The following is an 18,679-nucleotide window of genomic DNA, read 5'->3' as shown; positions in this document are numbered from 1 at the left end:
GAGCGAGTTCTGGGCCATCTCTGCACAGGGCACGAACGCTGCCCACTCCCCCAGCCGGTCCTGGCAATAAGATCTCAGAAACCTACCCACATCCTGGTTAACTCTCCTCACCTGCCCGTTACTCTCAGGGTGAAAACCCGAGGTAAGGCTGATCGAGGCCCCCAGACCTTCCATGAATGCCCTCCAGACCCTTGAAGTGAACTGGGGACCCCAATCAGACATTATGTCCTCAGGCACCCCATAGTGCCGGAAGCAATGTGTAAACAAGGCCTCGGCAGTCTGTAGGGCTGTAGGGAAACCGGGCAGCGGGAGGAGACGGCAGGACTTAGAAAAACGGTCCACAATGACCAGGATCGGGGTGTTAACCCGTGAGGGAGGTAGATCGGTAAGGAAGACCACCAACAGGAGCGACCAAGGTCGTTGTGGAATGGGTAAGGGGTGTAACTTACCTCTGGGCAGATGCCTAGGAGCCTTACACTGAGCGCACACCGAGCAGGAGGAAACATGAACCCTCACGTCCTTAGCCAAAGTGGGCCACAAGTACTTCCCACTCAGACAGGACACCATCCGACCGATGCATGGATGACCAGAGGAGGGTGAAGTGTGGGCCCAATAGATCAGCCGGTCACGGACAGCAGACGGAACGTACAGACGCCCAGCGGGACTCTGGAGGGGAGTGGGCTCTGCACATAGCACCTGCTCAATGTCTGCGTCCAGCTCCCACACTACCGGCGCCACCAGGCAGGAGGCCGGGAGTATGGGGGTGGGATCCATGGAACGCTCCTCTGTGTCATACAGCCAGGACAGTGTGTCTGCCTTCACGTTATGGGAACGTGGTCTGTAGGAAAGGGTGAAAAACATGGCCCACTTTGCCTGGCTAGGGTTCAGTCTCCTCACCGCCTGGATGTACTCCAGATTTCGGTGGTCAGTCCAGATGAGAAAGGGTATTTGGCCCCGTCAAGCCAATGTCTCCACGCCTTCAAAGCCCTGATGACAGCCAACAGCTCCCGGTCCCCCACGTCATAGTTTTGCTCCGCAGGGCTGAGCTTCCTCGGGAAGAAAACACAGGGGCGTAGCTTTGGTGGCGTACCCGAGCGCTGAGAGAGCACGGCTCCTATCCCAGCCTCGGACGCGTCCACCTCCACTATGAATGCCAAAGAGGGATCCGGATGGGCCAGCACGGGAGCCGAGGTAAACCGAGCCCTCAGGTGACCAAAAGCCCTGTCCGCCTCAGCCAACCACTGCAAACGAACCAGTCCCACCTTCAGCAATGAGGTAATGGAAGCCGCTACCTGACCAACACCCCGGGTAAACCTCCGGTAGTAATTGGCAGACCCTAGAAACCTCTGCACGTCCTTTATCATGGTGGGAGTCGGCCAATTCCGCGCGGCTGAGGTGCGGTCACTCTCCATTTCCACCCCAGAGGTGGAAATGCGATACCCTAGTAAGGAGACGGATTGTTGGAAGAACAGGCATTTCTCTGCCTTGGCGTACAGGTCAAGCTCCAACAGTCGACCAAGCACCTTGCGCACCAGGGACACATGCTCGGCGCGTGTAGCTGAGTATATCAGAATGTCATCAATATACACCACTACACCCTGCCCGTGCAGGTCCGTGAAATTCTTGTCTTCAAAGGCTTGGAAGACTGATGCAGCATTCATCAACCCGTACGGCATGACGAGGTACTCATAATCCCCTGAGGTCGTACTGAACGCCGTCTTCCACTCATCTCCCTCCCTGATACGCACCAGGTTGTAAGCACTCCTGAGATCTAGTTTGGTGAAGAAGCACGTCCCGTGCATTAACTCAAACGCTTCGGCGATAAAAGGTAGCGGTTACCTGTACCTCACCATTATCTGATTTAGGCCTCAGTAGTCAATACACGAGCGCAGACCTCAGGAAAAGCAAGAAACAAATACAAGTGTGCAACAGAGAGCTCTGGGTGAGAATGGTGCCTTGTCACCTGGGGTGACGCCAGAGTGCCCTTCCTGCTGCCTCGTCCCCCAGAGGAACCAACCCGGCACCGACCGGCAGCGTGACCTCAGTGGCCACAGACGGTGCACGAGATGAAACCTCCTCCGGTCTCACTGGGCGCAGCACCTCCCAAATCCATGGGCATCGGAGCGGTGGTGCTCGGGGATGGAACCGACAGACCCCGATCTGGACGTCGCGATAGCCAGCAGGTTATGCAGCCGAATGGACAGGTCCACCAGCTGGTCAAAGGTGAGGGTGTCCCTGCAGGCTAACTCTCGACGGCGTCCTCGATCAAACTGCAACAATAGTGGTCGATCAGGGCCTTGTCATTCCATCCCGCTCCGGCGAGGTCCAGGGTCGTAAAGTCCAAAGCGAACTCCTGTGACTCCTCGTCCCCTGCCGCAGGTGGAAACGACGTTCACCCACCTCTCTACCATCGGGCGTGTGGTCGAAGACTGCCCGGAAACGACGGGTGAACTCCTTAAAGTGGTCCAGCACCGCATCTCCTTCCACCCACACGGCGCTGGCCCACTCCAGGGCTTTCCCTGAGAGGCATGAGACGAGGGCGGGCACCCTTTCACAGCCCGAAGCCTCCAGTGATGATCCATGGCACGAAGCCTCCAGTGATGATCCATGGCCCGGAGCCTGCAGTGATGATCCATGGCACGGAGCCTCCAGTGATGATCCAAGGCACTGAGCCTTCAGCGAGGGTTCCAAGTCCAGAGCCTTCAGCGAGGGTTCCCAGTCCAGAGCCTTCAGCAAAGGTTCCCAGTCCAGAACCTTCAGCGAGGGTTCCCAGTCCAGAGCTTCCAGCGAGGGTTCCCAGTCCAGAGCCTTCAGCGAAGGTTCCCAGTCTAGAGCCTTCAGCGAGGGTGCCCAGTCTAGAGCCTTCAGCGAGGGTGCCCAGTCCAGAGCTTCCAGCGTGGCTTCCCAGTCCAGTGCCTTCAGCGAGGTTTCCCAGTCCAGTGCCTTCAGCGAGGCTTCCCAGTCCAGTGCCTTCAGCGAGGGTTCCCAGTACAGAGCCTTCAGCGAGGGTCACCAATCCGGAGCCTCCAGCGACGGTCCACAGTCCGGAGTCTCCAGCATCGGTCCACAGTCCGGAGCCTCCAGCGACGGTCCCCAGTCCGGAGCCTTGAGCGGCGGTCCGCAGTCCGGAGCCTCCTTTCGACGGTCCGCAGCCCAGAGTCACCAGCAACGGTCCGCAGTCCGGAGCCTCCAGCGACGGTCCGCAGTCCGGAGCCTCCAGCGACGGTCTGCAGTCCCGAGCCTCCAGCGGCAATCTGTAGTCCGGAGCCTTGAGCGGCGATCCGCAGTCCCGAGCCTCCAGCGGCGGTCTCCAGTCCAGAGCCTCCGGCAATGTTCTACAGTCTGGAGGTCCCGGCGACGATCCCTGCACCGGAGGGTGCACCGAAGTGGGGGGAGCCTAAAGTGGAGCGGGGTCTGCGTCCCGCACCGGAGCCCCCACCGAGAGTAGATGCCCACCCGGACCCTCCCCTATAGGTTCAGGTTTGAGGCCGGAGTCCGCACCTTTGGGGGGGGTGGTACTGTCACACCCTGACCTTAGAGATCCTAATTTATTCTCTATGTTTGGTTAGGTCAGGGTGTGACTCGGGTGGGAGAATCTATGTTTTCTATTTCTTTGTTGTTTTGCCTAGTGTGGTTCCCAATCAGCGGCAGCTGTCTACCGTTGTCTCTGATTGGGGATCATACATAAGTTGTCATTTCTGTTTGGGTTTTGTGTTGTTTTCCGTTTAGTGTTTGTGACGGAAATGTTTTGTGTTCGTTATTTTTGTTTGATTCTTGACAATAAAAATCATGAACACTTTCCACGCTGCGCTTTGGTCCACTCTTCCTTACGAAGACGAGCGTTACTGATGTTGATGTTGATGTTTCTTATATCCAATAGTTCCTCCCGGCTGTATGTAACAAGACTTAAGATTGGGGTAACAGTGTAAGAAATAAGACATACAAAAAAACATAATACTGCATAGTTTCCTAAGAACGCAAAGCGAGGCGGCCATCTCTGTCGGCGCCATAGACCACATCCTAATTGCCTGTTGTTGTTGCCTGTATTGTTTTGCATTGTTACTGCACTGCTGGAACATAATCATTTCATTACACCCACAATAACATTTCGCAAAATATGTGTACACAACCAATCAAGTTTTATTTTATTTTGATTTCTCTGTGTGTGTCTCTTGATTCATCACAGCCTCATTATTAGCCTGGAGCTAAAGACCCCCTAATAACAGACACCTAGCCATAAACTGATACATCTGTGAAGGGGGGGAGAGAGGGGGAGAGAGGGGGAGAGAGAGAGAGAGAGAGAGAGAGAGGGAGAGAGAGAGGGAGAGGAAGCGGGGGAGGGAGATAAACAGCTCACCTACAGGACACATGGTGGAATAACTTGGAGGTGTGTAATAGTTTTTTCAATTAAATTCAAAAGGTTTAATTGGCATTGGAATCATATGACCCCATTGCCAAAGCAAGTGAAAAAGATAATAAACAAAATTGACATAAAAAATTTAACTCAGAAAAGTTTCAAAGGAACAGAGACATTTCAAATGTCATATTATGTCTCTATACAGTGTTGTAACAATGTGCTAATAGATAAAGCTCAAAATGGAAAATAAATGAACATGAATATGTATTTAGAATGGTGTTTGTTCTTCCCTGGTTGCCCTTTTTGTGTGGCAACAGTTCACATATCGTCTTTCTCTGACAGTCCCACGTTTCAGCTCCTACCTGCAACTCTGACCCCCTCCCCCTAACAACCCTCCCCTACCCCTGCAATCCCTCCACCCTGCATACCCCCTGCCACCCCCCCAACTCCCTCCCCCTGCCACTCCTCTCCCTGCTTTACAGTGTCAACCTCCGCTGACAATATAAAAGAGAGGGAGAGAGAGTAAGCAAGAGAGAGAGGGGGAGAGACAGAGTACAGCTATGAGGGTCAGGCAATATATTAACCTTTACCTATCTATAGTGATGATACTGAACTCCTCATCTCTGAGCCTTCTATTGAACTACTCCTCTGCCTCGTCCACTTCCTCATCCTGTCGTCTGCGGGAGCATTTCAGTCTGAATGGGATGTACCAGAAGGGTGATGTGATTCTGGGAGGTCTGTTTGAGGTCCACTACTTCACTGTGTTCCCTGAACTGTCTTTCACATCAGAACCCCAGCAGCTCTACTGTGAGGGGTGAGTATTCATCTACTGGACTGGACTGGACTGGACTGGATGTGTGTCTGCACCTCTCCTAAAAAGGACAGATAGACATCCCTACTATAAGAAGCCTCACTATGATCAGTGTTAACCAACCCTGGTGCCGGAGACCTACTGGGTTCTTGTTACATTGGTGAATAGTACATTGCGGTTTCAAAATATATGTGAATAAATCGTGTGTATTCCATTGTTTTCAATCATTATTCCTGTTTTCTTAGCAAATTTACCTTTACTTAAGATAAAAGCTATTTTATTATCTATCCTTGACAAAGGTAATTTTTTTCTCCTCTCAACCCCTTATGACAACTCTCTCACACACACCACTTAAGAGGCGCACAGGGTTCAACACCTCTAGAGCGATTTAAAACATTTACAAATTGATTGAATGTTCCTTTTCAGTTTTACCAGTTTTGGTTTCCAGCAGGCCCAGACTATGGCGTTTGCTGTAGATGAGATCAACAGAAACCCTGACCTTCTGCCAAACATCACGCTCGGATACCAGCTCTACGACAACTGCCAGAAGTTGGGCGTATCGCTCCGTGCTGCCATGTCATTGGCCAGTGGGACAGAGAAAGAGTTCTTTTTGGATGAGACTTGTTCTGGGTCACCCCCGGTGTTAGGGATCGTGGGAGACCCAGGGTCCACACACTCCATCGCCATCTCCAGTGTCCTAGGACTGTTCCGGGTTCCCATGGTAAATCAGAAAGAATAGAAAGATGACATCATGATTGGAAATGTCCTTCTTGTATTGGTCTTAAATGTGTCTAGGCATGAAACATTTCTATTATATTAAGTCATTGAAGAATAAAAAAAATAATCATTGTATATTTCTCTCCCTCAGGTGAGTCATTACGCCACGTGTTCCTGTCTGAGCGACCGGGGAAAATACCCATCCTTCTTCAGAACCATCCCCAGTGACGCCTTCCAGGTCTGTCTCTAGAAGGCTACAATGACATAATTACACAGTGAACCGTCAGCTCCCATGTATACTCACTATACACTTCATACTGTGTAATGGCATTTACTGTTAAATATAAGGGTAAATAAAATACATTTAAAAAGCCTAGATAAGGTTAAATAAAAGGTGACAAAAATAATGTATGTAGTTTATGTTGATCTCTCTATACTCTCCAATCTCTGTAATAACATCAGTAATGTCTAATCTCTGTTGATGTGATCTCAGGTGCGAGCCATGATCCAGATCCTACGTCGGTTGGGTTGGACCTGGGTGGGACTGGTGTTCAGTGATGATGACTACGGAGTTCATGCTGCCCGGTCCTTCCACTCAAGCCTGGCCGAGTCAGGGGGCTGTGTGGCCTATTCCCAGGTCCTGCCCAAAGACAACCGCCCCACTGAGCTGCAGAGGATCGTGGGAGAGATCAAGAGCTCCTCTGCTCGTGTGGTGGTGGTGTTCTCCGTCGAGGCCTACCTGCTCCCTCTGGTGGATGAGGTTCAGATGATTTTATCTTGACAGTTGATCTAAAATAACTCTTACAATACATTCACATTTTAGTTTCAGAGGCTCTAATCCAGAGACACTTACAGTCAGTGATGTGTGCATATATTTTACATATCGGTGTCCCTGGACAGTTAGTGCATCCATCCTAAGATATCTTGGGGGGGACAACCACACATCACAGTCATAGTAAGCACGTATTTTCCTCATACTATCATCAAATGCATTCTACAGCCCTAACAGCCATAACAGCCATAACAGCTGTAGGATGTTACTCTCACAAACAACAGTGTATAAAAGTGTTACAGCGTATTACCATTGGGGTGGTCTGATTATAAAGTATAAAACCTGTTTTACAAGGTGGTGGTGCAGAATGTGAAGGGTCTCCAGTGGATCGCCAGTGAAGCCTGGTCCTCCTCCTCTGTGTTTCACACCCCCCGTCTCATGCCCTACCTGGGGGGTACCCTGGGTATCGCCATCCGTCGTGGAGAGATACCCGGCCTCCGGGACTTCTTGCTTAGTGTCCGCCCCAACGACCAACCTGACAATAACCCTGGAAACAACATGGTGAAGTAGTTGTCTCTAACTCCAACCATTTATTTAATTACTTTATACATTATGTTTAAAACATTTAAAGGGCTACTTTGCCTATAAATTCTACAATGTAGAAGAAAAAAACTAGTGTTCCTCTATAACATTTCCTTCTCTGTTCTGTTAAGGTGAGACAGTTCTGGGAGGCTGTGTTTGGGTGTAGGTTGGAGCCCCCAGCAGGTTGGGTGGAGGCTGGGGGTGATGTATGTACAGGTCAGGAGGACTTGAGGGATGTGGAGACCAACTATGGGGACGTGTCTGAGCTCAGGCCGGAGTATAGCGCGTATAAGGCAGTGTACGCCCTGGCCCATGCCCTGCATGACCTTCTGCAGTGTGTGCCAGGGAGAGGACCTTTCAGTGGGCACAGCTGTGCCAGTCTAGAGAGACTGGAGCCCTGGCAGGTGGGACACACACACAATCACACACAAACAGATGCAGACGTACACTTTGCCAACTGTTTACTTCCTTTTCCTGTTTTCTAAGTCAAGGTCCCCTTACCTCATACTGTCTTTTGTCTACATAATCTCCTCCTCTTTCCTCTCTTCCCTCTGTTCCCTCCATCCCCCTCCTCTGACCAGCTGGTCCATTACCTTGAGAGGGTTAAGTTCACCACAGGGTTAGGTGATCGCGTTTCTTTCGATGACAACGGGGATGCCTTGGCCATCTATGACATCATGAACTGGGCGTGGCTCCAGGACGGGACCGTTCAGGTGGAGAATGTGGGTGTGATGGACGAATCAGCCCCCGCAGGACAAGAGCTCACACTGGACGAGGACAGAATTTTTTGGAACTTTGAGTCAAAAAAGGTTATTTGTAAAGTTATATACAGTTGAAGTCAGAAGTTACATTCACCTTAATCCAAATACATTTAAACTCAGTTTTTCACAATTCCTGACATTTAATCCTCATAAAAATTCCCTGAAGTAGGTCAGTTAGGATCACCACTTTATTTTAAGAATGTGAAATGTCAGGATAAGAGTAGAGAGACATTTTTTTCAGCTTTTATTTCTTTCATCACATTCCCAGTGGGTCAGAAGTTTACATACACTCAATTAGTATTTGGTAGCATTGGATTCAAATTGTTTAACTTTAACTTTAACTTGTTTCGGGTAGCCTCCCACAAGCTTTCCACAATAATTTGGGTGAATTTTGGCCCATTTCTTCTGATGGACCTGGTGTAACTGAGTCAGGTTTGTAGGCCTCCTTGCTCGCAAATGCTTTTTCAGTTCTGCCCGTAAATTTTCTATAGGATTGAGGTCAGGGCTTTGTGATGGTCACTCCAATACCTTGATTTTGTTGTCCTTAAGCCATTTTGCAACAACTTTGGAAGTATGCTTGGAGTCATTGTCCATTTGGAAGACCCATTTGCGACCAAGCTTTAACTTCCTGACTGTTGTCTTGAGATGTTGCTTCAATATATCCACGTAATTTTACTACCTCATGATGCCGTCTATTTTGTGAAGTGCACCTGTCCCTCCTGCAGCAAGCATCCCCACAACATAATGCTGCCACACCCGTGCTTCACGGTTGTGAAGGTGTTCTTCGGCTTGCAAGCCTCCCCCTTTTTCATCCATACATAACGATGGTCATTATGGCCAAACAGTTCTATTAATGTTTCATCAGAACAGAGGACATTTCTCCAAAGAGTACGATTTGTCCCCATGTGCAGTTGGAAACCGTAGTCTGGCTTTTTTATGGTGGTTTTGGAGCAGTGGCTTCTTCCTTGCTGAGCGGCCTTTCAGGATATGTCGATATAGGACTCGTTTTACTGTGGATATAGATACTTTTGTACCTGTTTCGTCCAGCATCTTCACAAGGTTTTTTGCTGTTGTTCTGGGATTGATTTTGATTTTTCGCACCAAAGTGCGTTCATCTCTAGGAGACAGAACACGTCTCCTTCCTGAGCAGGATGACGGCTGCGTGGTCCCATGGTGTTTATACTTGCGTACTATTGTTTGTACAGATGAAGGTGGTACCTTCAGGCATTTGGAAATTGCTCCCAAGGATGAATCAGAGTTTTTGAGATCTACAAAAAAAAATCTGAGGTCTTGGCTGATTTCGTTTGATTTTCCCATGATGTCAAGCAAAGAGGCACAGAGTGTGAAGGTAGGACTTGAAATACATAAACAGGTACACATCCAATTGACTCAAATGATGTCAATTAGCCTATCAGAAGCTTCTAAAGCCAAGACATAATTTTCTGGAATGTTCCAAGCTGTTTAAAGGCACAGTCAACTTAGTGAACATAAACTTTTGACCAACTGGAATTATGATACTGTAAATTATAAGAGAAAAAATCTGTCTGTAAACAATTGTTGGAAAAATGACTTGTCATGCACAAAGTAGATGTCCTAACCGACTTGCCAAATTCTATAGTTTGTTAACAAGACATTTGTGGGGTGGTTGAAAAACAAGTTTAAATGACTCCTACTTAAGTGTATGTAAACTTCCCACTTCAACTGTAGTTATATTTCACTACTGCAACAGAAACAGTGTCAAATTATACCAGTGGAGGGCAAAGAAGCATTAAACATGGGTGTATAAATATGGGTGTATAATTATGGGCATATTAAAGTCTGATTCTCCCTCCTTGGTCGTCTTTGTAAAAAATAATTTGTTCATTGACTGACTTGCCTATTTAAATAAAGGTTAAATTCCCCCTCACCTTCGTCCTTATAGCCTCCACGATCAGTATGCAGTGAGAGCTGTCCCCCAGGCACCCGTGTAGCCAGGAGGAAGGGGGAGCCTGTCTGCTGCTTCGACTGCATCTCCTGTGCTGAGGGAGAGGTCAGCAACACAACAGGTCAGTGAAATTAATACAATTTAAAGTATTTGAGTGTGGTTTGGGGCTGGAGAAAATGTTATCCACATTTTCTACGTATGCATTTCTGTCAGACTCGGCCAAGTGCTCGAGGTGTCCAGAGGACTTCTGGTCCAGTCCGGAGCGTGACCTCTGCATCCCTAAGAAGGTTGAGTTCCTCTCCTACCAGGAAGCACTGGGCATCTCCTTGATGACCGCCTCGTTGCTAGGAGCCCTCATCTGTGCTGTGGTCCTCGGAATCTTCACCCACTACCGGAACACGCCTGTTGTCAAGGCCAACAACTCTGAGCTCAGCTTCCTGCTTCTTCTGTCACTCAAACTCTGCTTCCTGTGCTCGTTGCTGTTCATTGGCCGGCCCCGGCTATGGACGTGTCAGCTGAGGCATGCAGCATTTGGTATCAGCTTTGTTCTCTGTGTCTCCTGTATACTGGTGAAGACAATGGTGGTGCTGGCTGTGTTCAGGACCTCTAAGCCTGGGGGCAATTCCAGCCTGAAGTGGTTTGGTGCTGGGCAGCAGAGAGGAACAGTCCTGGTTCTCACCTCATTTCAGGCTGCTATCTGCACAGCCTGGCTGGTTTCAGCCTCTCCAACTCCACACAAAAACACGCGCTACCATAATGATAAGATTGTATATGAGTGTGTGGTGGGGTCGGTAGCAGGGTTCGGAGCGTTGTTAGGCTACATCGGCCTCCTGGCATTCCTAAGCTTCCTCTTGGCTTTCCTGGCAAGGAATCTTCCAGACAACTTCAACGAGGCCAAGTTCATCACCTTCAGCATGCTGAATTTCTGTGCTGTCTGGATCTCCTTCGTCCCTGCCTACATCAGCTCTCCTGGGAAGTATGCAGATGCTGTGGAGATATTCGCCATCTTAGCTTCCAGCTTTGGCATCCTGGTGGCGCTGTTCGGCCCAAAGTGTTACATCATCCTGCTGAGGCCAGAGAGGAACACCAAGAAGGCTCTGATGGGCCGGGCCACAACCAAGACATAGGGAGAATCTTCGTTCCATTTCCTTGATTACTCACGTCCTCTCTCCTCGCTTTCATCTCAAAACCAATTAGATTAGAAGGTCAGGAGGGGCGGGATATCTAACCTCATTCATTGGGTTTTGAAAAGGAGACAGAGGAGAGAGCACACGAGGAATCATGGAAAAGTAATTGAGATTCTCCCATAGGCTCAATACCATAACAGCAGTTTACAGTGGATTCCTCTTCTCGTCTTCTTCATGTCCTCTGCGCTGATCTGAAATATGAACACTAGGTGGAGGTACTATGCCTGCTAGGGATTTACTTCACACTCTGTAATGCAAAGAAAGGAAAGGAGAAATGTATAGTAACAGAGAATGATGGTCTCAAATAGTTTGAAGTAGCTCCTTTTTGTTTTCACTTCTGTTTGTAGTTTGATGGCAATAAATTAAATTAAATCAAAGAGATTTTATTGTTTTGTTAGCACTCTAGTGATGTGTAGTAGCATGTTATTGATTATAATTATGATGTTCTGTGACTAAATATTATTTCCTTGGCCTGTTAAGTAGGCTTTGAATGTATTTAATTTGTCTGTGTGCGTGGCTTTAATCTTCTATGGGATAGGTTATCCCCGATGAGTGGGTTTCTGCATCGAAACGCTTTCAATTTAATCATCACATTGTGTGGAACAGCTTAACTTCCCTGTTCCTTCTCAAGGATTCTGCTGCCACACTTATTCACCCAATAATTAATTATTCATTTATGCACATTTTCATTTAATAAAACAGTTTGACTTGAAAGGAGTTGCAGAATGTGTTTTTATTGAACAGTTGAAATTTAGCGATATATTTTATTAAAATTTCAGGAAACTGTGTCATGTTGGAAGAGAGAATTACACACCTTATAAAATGTGAAAGGAGAAAACAAAATTTTTCATTAACCATATCTAATTGAACTGATTTGTTTTCAGAACTGACATTCAGGGGAGAAATGGATGTCATTAAATTGATGGGAAAGAATAGTCATATTGTGATTCAGAGGAAGACTTACGAACTGTTGATTCACTGTTGACTAACTATTGATTCACTGTTGACTCAACCATGAGTCACTATTGAATCATTAGAAACATACGCAACCAGCAGGGTAGAAAAGTCCTGTTCATTTGTGTCCATCAACTTTAGGTATTGTCTGTTAAATATGTAACTTGCTGGTAAATATTATACAATGTATCATGTAATTCCTTGTTAAGGTTTTACCATACAAAACAATAGTGAGATGGTGTTATTAACTAAACACAATGAAGACTATATTTGGACATCATGTGTTTCTTGGTGGTTTCTAATTGGACATCATGTGTTTCTTGGTGGTTTCTAATTGGACATCATGTGTTTCTTGGTGGTTTCTAATTGGACATCATGTGTTTCTTGGTGGTTTCTAATTGGACATCATGTGTTTCTTGGTGGTTTCTAATTGGACATCATGTGTTTCTTGGTGGTTTCTAATTGGACATCATGTGTTTCTTGGTGGTTTCTAATTGGACATCATGTGTTTCTTGGTGGTTTCTAATTGGACATCATGTGTTTCTTGCTGGTTTCTAATTGGACATCATGTGTTTCTTGCTGGTTTCTAATTGGACATCATGTATTTCTTGGTGGTTTCTAATTGGACATCATGTATTTCTTGGTGGTTTCTAATTGGACATCATGTATTTCTTGGTGGTTCCTATTTGGACATCATGTGTTTCTTGGTGTTTCTCTCTGGTCTCAGGAGGATGATGTAACACTTCGGAGCGAAGATGCAGAGCAGTAACCCAAAGCTGGAAGCTAAGATGGCGAATATCTCCACAGCGTCTGCGTACTTCCCAGGAGAGCTGATGTAGGCAGGGACGAATGAAATCCACACAGCACAGAAGATCAGCATGCTGAAGGTGATGAGCTTGGCCTCGTTGAAGTTGTCTGGGAGTTTCCTGGCCAGGAAGGCTAAGAGGAGACAGAGGGAGGCCAGCAGGCCGATGTAGCCCAGCACCAGAGAGAAGCCAACCACAGAGCCCACTTCACACTCCAGGATGACCTTTGACCCCTTGACGCCTAGGTCACGGTAAGGCAGGGGAGGGCTCACGGACAGCCACACGGCACAAATGATCACCTGCGTTTACAAACACAATTACAAACACAATTTAAATATCTTGTAAATGACTGATTAAATCAGTTTGGTGACTTTGAAGTTATTTTAATGTTAAAGCGCTCACCTGAACACTGGTAAAGAGGAAGACACTCCCTCTCTGCTGAACGGGTCCAAAACACCTCATCAGCTGCCCAGCACCGGGCCTGGCTGAGCGGAACACAGCCAGAACCACAATGGTCTTGACCAGGAGGCAGGAGAGGCAGAGCACGAAGATGACCCCAAATGCTGCCTGGCGGATCCGACACGCCCACACAGAGGGACGGCCAATGAACACCAATGAACACAGGAAGCAGAGCTTGAGTGACAGGAGAAGCAGGAAGCTCAGCTCCGAGTTGTTGGCCCGCACCTGGAAGGGTTACACACACATGGTACCCTATAAGAATTAGCAATTTGATCCCATTCAACACTTTAATAAAGATCTTACCAGAGGGGTGTTGCGGTGGTACACAAAGAACACAAACACAGCCACTGTTGCCACAGCGCCGCACACGGCAACAGTGGTCAGGGTGACGCCCATCACGTCATTGAAGGAGAGGAACTCGAGCTGACGAGGGATGCAGGCAGTCCGATGGCTGTTGGACCAGAACTCCAGAGGACACCTGTCACATTGCAAAGAGCCTGGGAGAAAAGCATCATTAATTATTCAGTCTAATAAGTCTTAAGTAAGCATTAACACACAGACTGTGAGAATAACCACCCACCTCAGTGATGTGAGAAGACTGATGATATTCAGTTCACTGACCTGTGGTGTTGCTGACCTCTCCCTCAGAACAGGAGATGCAGTCGAAGCAGCAGACAGGCTCTCCCTTCTTCCTGGCTACACGGGTGCCTGGGGGACAGCTGTCACTGCACACTGACACAGGCACCTGTACATGCCATGTAATTCATTTCAATTGAACAAAACCATTCACTTCATGTTTTAAAAATAGTCTTTCTTACCGTATTAGATCCTGTGTTCCACTGGATGGCTGATTGGTTGATGAGGAGATTGGACCCGTCTACACGGCCAATTGTGACAAGTTTGAACAACCCCTGGGGCGTGGCCTGCCAGTTTACAAGGTCGTACACAGCAGGGACGTCTGCGCCCCGGAAGTAGAACGGCTCCCCAAGTGTAGTGGTGAAGTTCACCTGGTTCAGGTGCTGCAACAGCTTGGAGGAATGGAGACAAACATGACCATTAAACTGTTAATATGATGTAATAACTCAAAACATATCCCCATAGTGACTTAAGTAAACATGAATATTTATTGATATTAAATTACAAAAAATATTACATTGGCATGACCAATTCCCCTGATTTATTTAAGTGTTTGCAAATCATCCCTAATTAACACGGGCAATGGATGAGAGTACCTCCGCTGGGCTGATGTTGTAAGGAAGGGAGCAGGTGAAGCTGCTGCCCCAGGTAGGGCTGTGTCTCTGGGGGCAGGACAGCAGGCTGTGGAGGGCGTGGGCTGCAGCATACACAGCCAGGTACACATTATAGGTTATTCTCAGCTGGGAGGTGTCTGTGAAGGGGCTCTGTATCCCCTCCAGAGTCTCTGCCCCACTGCAGGAGGCCAGGAGTGGACGAGGGGAACTGGAGGTGGGAGGAGGGGTGTGTGGTAGTGACACAGAGGGGGTTGGAGGAAGGGGAGAGGGGAGCAGAGACGTGCCGTGTCCATGTGCTGCTCCAGGGCTACACCCAAACACCGTTTCCCAGAGTTCCTTCAACAGGACATCTCCGGGACGACGAGAGGGGTTGAGACTTCGAAGGTGGGCCTCAAAGCCAGGAATAGGTGCACTGCGGATAGCCACACCCACGACGCCCTGAGCGACTTTAAAGAGGGCGGGGTTTCTCAGGAGCTGTCCGCTGGTGCTCCATGCCTCACTGGCCAGGAACTGCCTGTCCGTCACGTTTCTCCTCCCAAGCTCCAGGAGTAACGCCCCCATGTCAGTGTACCAGAGGAAGACCAGGATCACCCGCGCTGTCGAGGCCTGGACCGTGTCTGCTGCTCGCTTCACATCCCTCACCAGGTTCGCCCGGTTGAGGGTCTCAAAGAACGCCAGGCACACCCCCGTCCCCCGAATCTCCTCCTCAAACACCTGGGGATCAAATTGTCACAATACTGATACTAAGTTGATGAAAATATATTTTTAAGTATCCAGTATTCGAGATAATGTAAATAAACAAAATACAGTTTTCTATACAATTGTTTTGTGATGTAAATTAAATTCTGCAGTTCTTTTTCTGTAAACTGAGGAAGAATTAATAAAGTCGTAGAAAAAATTTGATGTAAAATAAAGAAACACCTGTATGGCCAGACGACCGTAGTCATTGTCTACAGCAATAGCCCCGACCCAGGTCCATCCCAAGAGCCAGGTGAGCCGGGCCATGGTGAGGGCCTGGTAGACATCACTGGGGATGGTCCTGAAGAAGTTAGGGAACTCCTGTCTGTCACTGAGACAGCCACAGCTGGCCTGGTAACTGATCTGAGGACAACGCCATTGAATCAATCATTTCTCACTAAATACCAGACCAGATGAATTATAAGTCATTAAAGCATTATCACAATCTTTCTAGCTGAGTGTACAAAACATTAAGAACACCTTGAGTTGCACCCCCATTTGCCCTCAAAACAGCCTCAATTCGGTGGGGCATGGACTCTACAAGGTGTCGAAAGCGTTCCATAGGGATGCTGGTCCATGTTGACTCCAATGCTTCCCACAGTTGTTTCAAGTTGGCTGGATGTGGTGAATCATTCTTGGTACACACGACATTGCAGTTCTTGACACAAACCGGTGTGCCTGGCACCTACTACCATACCACGTTCACAATCTTTTGTCTTGCACATTCACCCTCTGAATGGCCAATATACACAATCCATGTATACATTTTCTCAAGGCTTAAAAAACATATTTTACATCTTTTAACTTGTCTCCTCCTCTTCATCTTTACTGACTGAAGTGGATTTAACAAGTAACATCAATAAGGGATCTTAGCTTTCACTTGGATTCACTGGGTCAGTCTATGTCATGGAAGAGCAGGTGATCCTAAAGTTTTGTCCACTCAGTATATAACCTGGTTGTTGAGAGAGAGACTAAGGACACAATGACATCAATATGTTTCTTATGAAGTACCAAATACCCTCATAATATCTCAGTAAATACTAGACTATCTGAAATATGATGAATTAAAGTATTATGGCAATTTTTATAGCCATTGCACTTCCTAGTTGTGTGGAGAGAGACTGACCACAGGCACAGAGAGAGGCCCCAGGGTCCTGGCCAGGATGATGGTCTGAGTGGATGATGCATCACCAATGACCAGAGGAACAGGGCAGTCACTAGGTGGCTGTGCTGGACGGGACAGAATACCAATAACATGGATGTTTAATCAGAACCACATGATACCAAGTACATGAACTACAATATTTGGTATTAATTTAGTGTAGGGTCTTCACAATATTATTGGCTATTTTGGCAAATACATTTCATTACATTTTAATTTTAGGTAAAGATGAGGTTGAGGTTAGTGGTTAAAATCACATTTGAGGTTAGAAATCTCTGTAGTTTCACATCTGATGTCCCCCCCTGACACCAGGGACAGTGCCCCTCGCAGGCTCCAGGGGTGCTGATTACAGCTGTCCAGGATACGGTAGCCCAGCCGAACCCCCGGCAGCAGGAAGGGGTTACGGTTAATCTCGTCCACCGCAAACACCAGCGCATGTGCCCATTGCAATGGTTCCTCTTGGAAACTGAGAGCAGGGATGTGAAACATGAGACAGGAGAGAGAGCGAGAATGACAGAGAAACATTCATCATGTGTAATTGAGGATGATGTAAGCCTGTAATCAGATTCATGTAATTTATTGTGAGGAGAAACAACATTCAACATAAAACAGCACAACAAAAATATATTTCATGCTGAACACGATGGAAAAATACCACAATCTGTGACAGCAATATTATTTAGGTGTTTGCATTTACAAGAAATATGCCGTGCCTCATTGTACTCAGAGAAATAGAGCACTGTGCTACAGCAAATACAGTCTCTCTCTCTGAGATGACACACATTAGAATTGAAGTGAGAAGTTGGACAAAAACAAAGATTGAAATTGTTTTGCAGACAATTTGTTAACATCAGATTTGAAATTGTCTGCAAAACAATTTTACAATTCATTTTGAGGTGATTATGATTCTGTGTCAACAGCAAAACATTTATCATTTCAATTTTAATTGATTAAGATTCTGTGTAAAAAGTACAAGTCCAATGGTCCATTTTCCAGTCTTCTGAAGAGAACAACATTTAGATCAAGTCTGACATGAAACAAAAATAAGGCTAGAAAAATAAAGAAAGAAAAGTGTCCTGCTAAAAATTAAATGCTGTTCCAAAATGAAAGAAAATTACTTACATCAAAAGAATAAACAAGGATTAAAATCTCATTTCAACAAGCTTTGAAAAGAAAGACGCAAGAAAAGTGTGATAAAAAAAGTTAGAGAACAGAAATAAATGAAATAACTTACTTGACACAGGCCTGCAGGTCGGGGGGTTGGCTGAAGCTCAGGTCTGGAGCAGGAGGGAGGTTATGGAAGGGGATGAGACCACCGATCACGACTTCACCTTCCTGGGAGAGACCACGGTCATCCAGACCAACCGAACGATCCCACCGTGAACACACAGTTGCCTGAACCATCCCTGACCCATCCCTGACCAGCCAGGGCAGTAGCAGGGGAATGGCCGGTGTCAGCCAGGTGAACCAGGGGGACATGGGGGAGCTCCTCTGGACACACAGACAGGAAGGCAGTTGACCAGACCAGACCAAAACCTGTCCCAATGTCATTTCTAAATACTGAATAAAACATGAAAAACTACACCACAGTTGTAATGATGAAACATACAGATGAGTCAAAAAGAGTGTAAAGATTATGATCAGAAATTCTCCCAGTCTTTACATCCAGCCTGGTGGGGGAAAGTTTATGAACTTCGCTCCCAGATGTTTTATGTAGCACAGATCAGCCTCAGTGGTTCTTCGTCAGGTGAAGACAAGCTTGAGTAGTCGACCAGTCTCTATCTCCCAGCGCTTGGTCTGGCAGCAGGCTCCTCTGATCTGGCCCAGTGGAGGATAAGGGAGGGTATTTATAATGACCAGAGATCATAGAGAAGACACAGAGTAAACAAGATGACACACTGAGACCCTAAATCACAGGCCTCCTGAGTGTTGCTGTTAGGGATAGCACAAAACGATTAGAGACAAGAGTGACAGGGGTACTTTTAATTTTGAAAAATATGTTTTTAGTTTTGTGCTGCACCAATCATGGAAGTATGGTGGGGTGAGGAAGGAGGGTGACTGGGGTACAAGGACCAGGACTGAAGGGATAGTGTGACTTAATCTCCAAATAATAGTTTGAGGATTTAGATGGCCACAGGTGCTCTCTCTCTCATCTCCCTTACTGCTCATTTCACAAGCAATTACATCCCATTATCCACA

General features: G+C 47.1%; 2 protein-coding genes across 2 annotated transcripts; one reads left to right on the top strand and one right to left on the bottom strand.

Annotated features, from left to right (window-relative positions):
• The first annotated feature begins 4,959 nt into the window (after window positions 1-4,959).
• On the top strand, window positions 4,960-11,051 carry LOC112265724 (extracellular calcium-sensing receptor-like). The gene is made up of 9 exons (XM_024443284.2): window positions 4,960-5,171; window positions 5,595-5,889; window positions 6,037-6,123; window positions 6,379-6,645; window positions 7,012-7,218; window positions 7,371-7,643; window positions 7,821-8,048; window positions 9,922-10,045; window positions 10,138-11,051. The coding sequence occupies exons 1-9, from the start codon at window positions 4,960-4,962 to the stop codon at window positions 11,049-11,051; spliced, it is 2,607 nt and encodes an 868-aa protein (XP_024299052.2).
• A 1,631-nt stretch (window positions 11,052-12,682) lies between these two features.
• Window positions 12,683-17,959, bottom strand: LOC112265725 (extracellular calcium-sensing receptor-like). The gene is made up of 11 exons (XM_024443285.2): window positions 17,715-17,959; window positions 16,768-16,946; window positions 16,445-16,548; window positions 15,502-15,681; window positions 14,894-15,294; window positions 14,563-14,758; window positions 14,149-14,358; window positions 13,952-14,075; window positions 13,634-13,827; window positions 13,274-13,555; window positions 12,683-13,170 (listed from the first exon to the last, which is right to left on the bottom strand). Exons 1-11 carry the CDS (start codon window positions 17,957-17,959, stop codon window positions 12,748-12,750), a joined length of 2,538 nt encoding a protein of 845 aa, XP_024299053.2. The 3' UTR covers window positions 12,683-12,747.
• Window positions 17,960-18,679: the final 720 nt, after the last annotated feature.

This window comes from Oncorhynchus tshawytscha, linkage group LG13, assembly GCF_018296145.1.
Source record: "Oncorhynchus tshawytscha isolate Ot180627B linkage group LG13, Otsh_v2.0, whole genome shotgun sequence".
Classification (NCBI taxonomy): domain Eukaryota; kingdom Metazoa; phylum Chordata; class Actinopteri; order Salmoniformes; family Salmonidae; genus Oncorhynchus; species Oncorhynchus tshawytscha.
This window is presented reverse-complemented; position numbering and strand designations above follow the sequence as displayed.

Excerpts from the sequence above, each read along its gene's own strand:
- LOC112265724 (XM_024443284.2), top strand. The coding sequence starts at position 4,960 with ATGATACTGAACTCCTCATCTCTGAGCCTTCTATTGAACTACTCCTCT. Across the intron at positions 6,646-7,011 it reads TGCTCCCTCTGGTGGATGAG|GTGGTGGTGCAGAATGTGAA; the intron begins GTTCAGATGATT and ends CTGTTTTACAAG. Across the intron at positions 8,049-9,921 it reads GGAACTTTGAGTCAAAAAAG|CCTCCACGATCAGTATGCAG; the intron begins GTTATTTGTAAA and ends TCGTCCTTATAG.
- LOC112265725 (XM_024443285.2), bottom strand. The coding sequence starts at position 17,959 with ATGTCCCCCTGGTTCACCTGGCTGACACCGGCCATTCCCCTGCTACTG. Across the intron at positions 16,549-16,767 it reads GTCAGGGGGGGACATCAGAT|CACAGCCACCTAGTGACTGC; the intron begins GTGAAACTACAG and ends TGTCCCGTCCAG. Across the intron at positions 15,682-16,444 it reads GGCCTCTCTCTGTGCCTGTG|ATCAGTTACCAGGCCAGCTG; the intron begins GTCAGTCTCTCT and ends CGTTGTCCTCAG.